Source organism: Physeter macrocephalus, chromosome 4, assembly GCF_002837175.3.
Source record: "Physeter macrocephalus isolate SW-GA chromosome 4, ASM283717v5, whole genome shotgun sequence".
Classification (NCBI taxonomy): Eukaryota; Metazoa; Chordata; class Mammalia; order Artiodactyla; family Physeteridae; genus Physeter; species Physeter macrocephalus.
In genome coordinates, this window is record NC_041217.1 from 46,284,311 (window position 1) to 46,294,572 (window position 10,262).

Sequence of the window (10,262 nt, forward strand, 5' to 3'; positions counted from 1 at the left end):
CATAAACAGCTTATGCCCATTTGTTTATATATGGTCTGTCTGTGGCTGCTTTTCTGCCACAATGGCAGAGTTGTGTAGTTGTGGCAGAGACCATATGACCTGCAAAGCCTAAAATATTTACTATCTGGCCCTTTATGGAAAAAGTTTGCTGACCTTTGCTCACAGCTGATCACCCCACGATGGTACTAATACCTATGACTATCTGATAGCCATGATTTTATAAAATAAGTTGGTTTGTCTACATTTAGGGCTTATTTAGGGCCTAATGGGTAACATTTCAAAGGAAAAGACAGAGATAGCTGTCACAGACTGATATTCCCTTTCTGTTTGAATGTGGTCTCAACAGGTCAAAATGTTAGACCCTTGGCCAGATCCAGAGGGACTGAGGAATCTGGTACTTGCTGATAATATAAATCTGGTCAGAGAATGAAGAGAGAGAACTTCATAAAGTAATTAATCTTTCTACCTACTGTAAACATTAAATTCACAGAAAAGAATTCATATACTTTATGTTGATATGCATAATTCCAAAGAGGTGGGGAAATATGGACCTTAAAAATTATTCATCAGTATATTATACTATAGTGTATGTGTGCTACTTCTTGAAAAGATAAAATTATCTCTTGCCACATTGGACAAAAAGTTTCCCAGCTCAGCTGTGGCTCAATAAACTTTTATTATTTTTTGTTATTTATTTTTATTCAAAAGAATTTGTTTCCCTATCACAAAAATTAGATAACCATACCACCAACAGCAGCAAAGTCCGTAGAGTTACATGGATGTTGGAGAGTTCACTGGGTATTCCTAATGTCCCAAAGGTCATAAAGGAGGGAAAAAAAGGAAAAGAAAAAAATACTCAAAACAAATCCAAAACCCATGATGACTTTGGGGAGAGACATCACATGACAGTTTCTGTCTTCTCTTATTGTCAGTTGCAGATGTATTTCAGCTGGATCAAGTACAATTCAACTTGAGTAAACCCTTCATACCAACTCTAGCACCTAATAGGGAGAAAAAAGAATCAGTATAATAAAATGGTTTTAAAATATAGAAAGAGTTTAATCAGTCTTTATTATATTGTAAATGGAGAACCAAATCAAGTAGACTTTTCCCAACTGCTTTGGCTAAAATCAAAGAATTTGAAGGGATTAGACATTAATTCATTCTTACTTTCAATTCAATAGTTGCATGAACTCTTTCAGATTAGTTATCTCCACAGTCAACAAAGAAGCCTTCAAGATAAACTACATAAAACATATAGATAAATGAACTGACTGATGCATAGCATGAATATAACATTTTTGGAATATTATGTTGGTATCTTTCCACATTCATAAGAAAAAGTTTAAGTATTGCTGTTTAGAATTTTAATCCATTTATTTCTTGCACTGATAAACATTTTATAGTGATCAAGGTATACAGGACCTAAAATCTTGTCTTTTCCTATTGCTTCATTTATTTTCTCATCAAGCATCTGGGTGTCAAGATATTTTGTTAGCTATTAGAGTTAAAGTAGTACCTTTATCATATAAAAAAGTTGTGCTAAAACTAAAAATAAGAAGAATTATACTTCAGTAAAGATGTATAAAAAATAAATAATATAAAAATAAGAAGAAGCAATGATCAGTTATAAAAAGAGTATAAGAAATGGCTGAGAAAGGACATCGAACATGCGGACAATTATGAGCACTGTCAAAAAGGATTATGTTAGATGGAGACTGTAATTCTAGGTGGCAAAGAATTAAAGGAGCAACTTATCTTCTGCCGTGCTAAGGGTTGACTTATATCTGTGCTTTCATAATGCTTTTGGTCTTTACATTTGCCAAGCAGGCTACTTTACATAAGAGGTCAATGCTGTTGAACAAAAATCTTAGATTTGTCGCTGAAATCCTGTAAGTATGTATGCAGCTTTGAGCTTTCTGTAGATACATTAGCAATCCCAATTGCCTCAAAGGCCAAACTTGTTGAAGAATACAGTACAGCTTTTTCAATACATGCCTTGCCATGAGAATAAAGAAAAACTGAGAGACTACAGAGAGCCACTTAAAACAGAGATTCCAAGACCTTCTACCATCTTGCTTGAGGCTTCCAGAACACAGCCCTGGCTCTCTAATAAGGCTTTCCAAATAGAGAAACTGGTTGCATAAAAAGAAGTATACCATGTAAATTAATTTGACCAGCTAACAGTGCAGTTCTGCTTTGAGTTTGCTCATTTCATCTCTGTAGGACAATGTGTGAGGCTTGGATGTGCTCTCTTGGTTGCTGGGTCATTCTCCACTCAGGATAAGTGGAAGGAAGCCATGTCAAAATTAATGCTAACTGGCAGGAAAATAGATACATATTATTTTAAAAATACATCCTGACACTTCTGTATCAGCAGAGAATATGTAGAAAGAACTGGTACCCACAGAATAAGTGCTAATCAAACCCATGTACTAAAAACCTCCTCCAAAATGGTGTTTTGTTTAAAAGCTCATTGCTTAGCTCAGGATTTATTTATCCAATGTATTGTGCCCAAGTGCTGAATATCCAATGGTATAACTAGATAAAATTTTTACTTCCTTGAACTCCTAACTACAAAGAAAAGTATGTGGAAAACTATATATGAATTTGGGAATGAGACTGTGCGCAAAGAGACATGAAAGTTTTCAGATTACACCAATGGCATGATCACATGATCAATCAATTTTCAACGGAACACTAGAATACCTTTTCTTCCCCTAGCAACTGAGGAAAAATCTCCTTGTCATGGAAGAGAAGGAAGAGAAACACGAGGAAGAGAAGAGTAAAATCAGAGTAAGACATTTTAAAACCTGGTGGATGTCTAAGCATCTGCTGCTGTATCTTGGATCTTGTTCCCTGAATACCCTGTGGGGTAGCTGCACTGGCATGACAGAAGCTCAGCAGTGCTCGCCCCACCGTGAATGAACAGTCTTCATCTGTTTTTCATCCTGACCGCCTTTCAATCTCTTCAGCATTCGTATAACCTCTAACAAGTACTATCATCTTCCCCATAGATGCAAGCTACCTATTCTTTTCCCCTTCAATCAAAGCCATTTCCAAGCAGACAGAGACCCATGATTTGGCATACTCTCTAAGGCTTAGTACAACTCTACATTTCCATGTTATAGTTATAGTCTGTTATAGCCTAAAAATGGAGATGTATAAAATAGCTTACCTTAATTGTACCCTGACTGTTAGCAGCAATCAGCACATTGGACTCCTAGAAAAGAACAAGAACTTTTAGAGTACAGAGAAGGATTTCCTGGAGGGCAGTCCAGGAGAATAATTTAATCTTCATCCTTCTTTCTTCACTTCACCCTAAGACGCCAATACAATCTAAACTGGAAAACCAACTTTAACATGTTTTTAACTATGAATTGTAAATACAAAATCCAATATTTTGAGGATTAAGTTTTAATAAAAAAAAATTAAGTTGGAAGCAGAGTAGGAAACTTTCAAATGTAAAGAAAAATAAAAGAGAAACAGATTGCCACTAGGAGGAAAGCCAAGAGAAACAAAGACTGAAATAAAAATAAGAATAACTTGAGAAAAACAAAGTACACAATCCTTTCCACAGAAAACTCCCCCTTCATTCACTTTCTCCCATAAGACACCAGTAATTGGCATAAATCTCTATTACTAGCTATTTGGTATTAGAAAAACAAAATAAAACAGAATGTGAATATTCATCTGGGAGAAAGAAGGCTATCTTTCTTTTTAATTATTCTATCACTCACTATATGCATTTTTAACAAACTTGGTGATTACTTGAAATAGAATGCATGTGGTAACATAATTTTTAAAATATTCTAAGCCTTAAGAAAAAACTATCTCTGGAAGGTAGAAAGGGTAGAAAAAGAAATAAACAAGACTGAGTTTACCAGAGAGAATCTCATTGAGTAGGAAGAACTAGGACATTGGAAACAGAGTCTAATAGGCTCTGAGCTTGGGAGTATAGACGAGTCTTTTTGCTTTTAAGAGCAGGTGGCCAGAAGGAGGTAAACAGACTCAAAACTGCCATAGAGGCCATATGGCTGATGGGAAGACCAAGTCCAAATAATAGCTTTCAAAAACAGAGAAAGTGGTCAAACTTCACTGAAGGATAGGATCTGTCTGAATACCCTACGGGTTTCATCAGAAAGTGATGAAGAGAAGAAAGAAAACTCTTGATCTGTATTCTGGGAAAGTTATTTCAGCCAATTTGAGTTAAACCTTAGTTTCTCTGATACAAGGCATCTGAGCTCTACAAACTTCTACATTTAACTTTCTCTTTGATTCCTAGTAGAGTTACTTTTGAAAAATGCTCACCTTGTTGCTACTGGTGAAGAGGAAATAAATAATTTCTTCCACTAACCCCAAAATTTGGGGGATCAGAATATTCCTTGAATGCAGTCAGTGGTGATAGCATCAATGGTCAGTTGTATCAAGAAGGAATAAAGACATATGTTTCTTCTGGAGGTGGGCATGGGAATTGCTGATGATGGAGTTTGGAACACACAACCCCCAAATATGGCACCGTGGCATATTGAATATTTCAAGCCAAAGGAGTCTGAGAAAATGGCAGAAGCAGGAAGCTCACTCTGACCTCCCATATCCCTCACCCTTTTCCCCTAAAACAGGTCATAAAACCCTCAGGTTGGAGGTGCCCTCCCTATAACCAGAGTAAAGGAGCATCCTTATCTCCAACGACAAAGGAATGCTAAGAAGACTCCAAATAAACAGGCCTTGCCAAGTTTCCTGCAGCTTACTACTCCTGAGTGCAATTACCTCACACCCCCGAACCTATCACATTGCTACAACATGACTACCCACTCTTCACAAACACAGCAGAAAATACACAGGTCTATATCCTTGGGTCTTCTTTTCCTTATAAAGGCTCCCATGTCATGTAAAACATATTAAATAAACCTGTATGCTTTTCTCCTGTTAATTTGTCTCTGTCAGCATAATCTTCAGACCCAGCCAAGGACCCTAAGAGGGTTAGGGAAAACTTTTTTTTCCCCTACACTGATATTTTCCTAGCTGAGCTTTTCCCTTAAATCAGCACATGTATTCTTGAAAATAGTAACACAGGTAATATAACATTCACTAGTAGAATTAGTTTTAATGTCTACTTCGGGGAATTATGGGCTATCACTGGGGCTGAATGTGCATAGAATTAATACTTCCATATTGGGGTGTGTGTGTGTGTGTGTGTGTGTGGCTGGAATAAGGGATATTCCCAAATGCCCCTTATTTAACTACTCCTTTAGTAAACTGAGTTCAGAAAGTGGTTGGAGTGAGTGTGAGGTATCCTTAGGGAATATAATAACTCACTCTGAGCTGCTCCAGAGGTGGAATTTCTATGTCTGCCTCAGAAAACAAAATGAGGCACTGTGGTGCAATGTGGATTTCTTTCTAGCAAGAACTTTAAACAAGCTGTGTTGCATCACAACTGCCACCAGAGAACCCAGAAATGATTGTTCTGTGAGCACCATCCAGAAATGAAACTCCAAACAGATGAATCCAGTTTCTATCTGAAGAAAGACCCCTGTCTCGAGAAAGCAACCACCACCATTAGATGCTGCGGAGTCACCAAGAACTGCTGCCTCTGCCACGGGGACACGTAATGTCAGGGTAATGAAAAATGTATACGCCAAAGCGCTCTCTCTTTCTGCCATTTTGCTTCCAGTCACCTTTTAATACAGAAGAAGGTAGAAAAACCTGGTGGAGATGAAGATTCACCCTGAGGGTAAGGGGGAAGCCACTTCTGCCAGTTATAGAGATTATGAATGACATAAATTTGTAATTCTTAGTGGAAGAATGTTTGAAAAATGTGATATATTATCATACAGTATGAAAGAGTATGCTCAATACATATTTAAAAAATCTAGTTAGATCACCACATAAGAGGGATTTGAAGTCTGTACAATTCCTACACTAAACCCACGAAGGAAGACATCTGATGACTACCCAACATAAATAAACGATGTCTTTTTATAACCTGAAGACTATTATGGCATTAAGAGGTGGCCATATTAGGTGCTACCAGAGTTAATTCTAAACATCTTTTCCTGTGGAGACAGATAAATATCTCATTTACAAATAAGCCAACGCAGAAGGTGATTGCCCAGTTGGAATCATCTTTTAGGACTAACATATAGGTGACAGAGTGTACAAGGAAATTTTAGAAACACTCAAAACTATTCAAATTAACAAACAATGAAAGAAAAATAACAGCTTCACTTCTCAGTATGCCCCTCCCTCCGCAGACCATGAACTTATTAAAAAGGGATTTAGGATTAAACTGTCTTTCAGATAGCTAGATACTAGCTTAAGATAAATGAATTTTTACATGCAACAGAAAAACAAAACCAGGTATTTTACTTTAGCATAGAGGTACAGAAGTGATATGTACAAGGTTATCACTGTAGGTTTTGAGTGATTCTTGTTTGCATTTTGAATGACTAGTAATTCTTAGCTGTAGCTGTACCCTGCCAGAGCCCTAATATAAGTTCTGGTTGAATGGGTTGTTTTTACTTGCTAAATAAAATTAAAATGCCAGCCAGTAATTCTCATTATTTTCTCCCTCTTTCTTGGAAACTGGCAGTTTTGCTGCAAAGCCCTCCTCAAGGTTAAGATAATAATGCAACTACTATTTTCTTCTTAAGATAAAGAGATTAAGAAAAGACAGTAGAAAAATTAGCAGCAAGTTTTTTATAAAAGTAGAAGACACATACATAAACATATACCAACTTGCTTATAAAGCCAGAGATATATGTTAACTTATACTAAAACAAAACTAGCATCCATTGGAACAGTTTCCTTTTTGCCAGCTTGCCTATGAAAGTGCCATTATAGCTACTACATTAAAATCCTGAGCAAGTTGAGAATTAACAATTATTCACTTAGTTTGCAATTGGAGGATTTATTCCTAGAGATAGATAATTGATTTTAAATGTGAAGCAATTTCACTAGATATATGAATATGTAATTTTAAAAACTTCTATTTCTGGCTGTGATAGAATAAATGGAATGGATTTGCTCTCCTACTTTAAGCAACTAGAAAACTGAACAAAATACATAAGACACCACTGGACAACAGGCAGTACTGGACTGTGATCACTACAAGAGGAGAAACAAAAAAGGTCAGTCCTATAATCACCCTGGTTTTCTGCTTGGAGGCAATTTCTGGAACACATAGCAAGGGAAGGGGAAACCAAATAGAGCACAGAGGAATCTGAGCAGACCATAGCAGACTAAGTTGAGGAGAGAGAGGTGTAAGCACAGAGTATCTGTAGGGCAGCTGGAATTTGTAGGGCAAAGTACCACAGAAGAGAAAGCTACTTAAAAGTAGAGTTCCAGGAATCTGTACTGGGGTCCCCTTGATTGTACATCAAAATAAACAACTGTGTGTTCATAGGGTGAAACTACACAAAGCCAGGCAAATAACAATGAACAGGGAAAGTACAACTACTGAGAATCTACAACATTATCAAATGCCAGAGTTCACACAGGGTTAGGAGATGTTTGAGTTCTGACCAACCAGAGTGAAAAGAACATTCAGTGCCCTCAATGAACATTCAGGGCATTTAGCAGAGTCCCCAGAAGGGTCATGCCTTATCAGTAGGGGTAAACTAGCCTTAAGGCAAATGTTTCTCTAGACCAGGGATCAGCAAACTGATCCTGTGGACCAAATCCAGCCCACTGCCTGTATTTTGTATTTCAGTTTTAGTAGAACCCAGCCATGGTCATTAGTTTACAGTTGGCCCTCTGGTTCCACATCTGCAGATTTAGCCAACAGTGGATCAAAAATATTTGGAAAAAAAAAATCTAGACAATTCCAAAATGCAAGATTTGAATTTGCTGGCAACTATTTACATTTCATTTACAACTATTTACATAGCATTTACATTATATTAGATATTATAAATAATTTAGAGATGACTTAAAGTATACAGGAGGATGTGCTAGATTATATGTAAATACTATGCCATTTTATAGAAAAGACTTGAGCATCCAGAGATTTTGGTATCTGTCAGGGGTCCTTAAACCAATTCCTGTGCATACCAAGAACTGAGGGTATATACTGTCTATAGCTGCTCTTGCACTACAGTAGCAGAACTGAGGAACCATATGGCCTGCAAAGTGTAAAATATTTGCAATATTTAATTGCAAGGACTAAAATATTAGTCCTTTAAGAAAAAGTTTTGCTAACTGCTACTTTAGAGTCATCCTAGTAAAGTTTAAAAAAAAGTGTCAAAAGAATCAAGTTTATCTCCAAAAACTTAACTTCCTGTCAAAACAAACTTCAATACTCTTAAAAAAATTCAACAAAATCTAGACATTCAACAATAAAGCATTCACAATGTGTAGCATTCAAGAGGCAACAAGCATGACCTATAACGAGGAAAAATTCAATGAACAGAAACAGATCCAGAAATGACAAAGATTGTAAAAGTAGCAAATGAGGACTTTTAAAGCAAGTATAATTATATTCAAATATTTAAAAGGAAACAATGAACTTAATGAGAAGAGAAATGGAAGACAGAAGTATAAAAACCAAATGGAATTTCTTCACCTGAAAAGTACAGTATCTGAAATGAAAAATTAATCGGATGGGCATAACAATAGTTAAAACAGTGAAGAATAAAACACCAATAAATGTGATAACACAGAAAAAAAAAATCCCAACTGAAGCAGAGGGAGAAAAGGCTGGGAAGAAAGAAAGAAAAAAAAGATTAGTATTTGAGTGAACAGTAGGACAATATACAATCTAGTAAATGTGTAATTGGAATCGCAAACAAAGGAGAAGGGGCAGAAAAGGTATATGAAGATATAAGACTAAATATTTTCCAAATTTGAACACTGTAAACCCACAATCTAAGAAGCTCAATATTCCAGTGGGAAAAAAGCACAGCACCACGTTAAGACATCACATCATAAACTACTACAAATGAGTGAAAAAGAGAAAATCTTGAAAACTGCCAGAAAAAAAAAGGACACATTATGCAGGGAGATCAGAAGGGGGAGCTCCCACACCCTATGATGATGACAGCAGAGCCCAGCAGGAAAAAGAAAGACTCCCTCTTCTTGCCTGGCAAGAACTCAGCCAATGAGAGACCGTCACAGCTCAGCTAAGAAAAAGTCATGGACTCTTTGTTTACTATAGCTCCCCCAACTTCCTCTACCCTTCTATAAAAGAGTTCTCTTCTCCATTTTTGCTGGGAACTTGCATGTGCCTTGCCATGATTGTAGACCCTGAATTGCAATTCTGTGATCCTGTATAAACCCACTTTTGCTGGAGAAATAAGTGATGGTCTATTTGTTTCAGGTCAACATTTCAGTGGCCCATATGGGGATCCAGACAAGACCCCCCAACAACTCCAAGGCTGGTGAGCAAATAGGTGCAGTACCCACACTGAACCCACTGTCACTAACTGCTTTTCTTGCAGACCTTGGGGTTTGAGGGTAAGTCTTTCTCTTGGATTTGAGCTTGTACTCTCTTTGTGGTTTTGAAGCTCACAAGATTTTATTCAGGATATATTGTAGGCTTTGTCCTTTCTGGTTAAGTCCCTGTTCTGTAGGTAAGTACTCATTTGGCACTTTGGGCTGATTATTGAAATCATGCTGTCCTGACAAAAACTGCAAGCCTTCAGCCTGTTCCTTTTGGAACAGGGGGTGTTTCATTGGAACTGTGCCAGTGAGCCTTTGGCCTGACTCCTTCAGGATTGGGCTGCTCTAGAGGAACTGTGCTATTAAGCTTTCAGCCTGCCTCCGTCAGAATTAGGCTGTTTCATTTAGAGCTGTGCAGTCTTCAGCCTGGCTCCTTCTGTACCAGACTGCTCCCTTAGGACTGGCTGGTATTATGTCTGCAGGCTGTTTGAGCTATTTGAGCTGTTTAGGCTGTTTGAAAATTATTCTTTTATTCTAGAGAAAAACTTGGATCCCAGTTACCTAAATATTTTGAGGGTGTCCCCTGTCCTAAGGCGACTCTGGCCAATTTTATATTTAAAAACCAAAGTCCTTCTTCATGCACATTTCTAACTAAATGGACCAGCCTAACCAAAGACAATTTAGAACATCAATGGCCATTATAGGGAACTTCTGAAATTCCTAAATTTACTTTTATAAAAACCAAATGAGGGACTTCCCTGGTGGCGCAGTGGTTGCGAGTCTGCCTGCCGATGCAGGGGATGTGGGTTCGTGCCCCGGTCCGGGAGGATCCCACAGGCCGCGGAGTGGCTGGGCCCATGAGCCATGGCCGCTGAGCCTGCGCG

The 10,262-nt window shown here is 37.6% G+C and overlaps 1 protein-coding gene across 2 annotated transcripts in view; it reads right to left on the reverse strand.

The window, feature by feature from the left end:
- Positions 1-431: 431 nt before the first annotated feature.
- Positions 432-10,262, reverse strand: part of COP1 (COP1 E3 ubiquitin ligase) — a 293,722-nt gene continuing 283,891 nt past the window's right edge. Inside the window, exons 15-16 of one of the 2 annotated variants that reach the window (XM_055084173.1) lie at positions 3,179-3,223; positions 432-1,001 (exon numbers count right to left, since the gene is read on the reverse strand). In XM_055084173.1, the coding sequence (XP_054940148.1) occupies positions 984-1,001; positions 3,179-3,223 (63 nt within the window). In that variant the 3' untranslated portion in view covers positions 432-983. The remainder of the gene's footprint in view (positions 1,002-3,178; positions 3,224-10,262) is intronic. The other variant, XM_007117809.4, reaches the window with a different exon arrangement.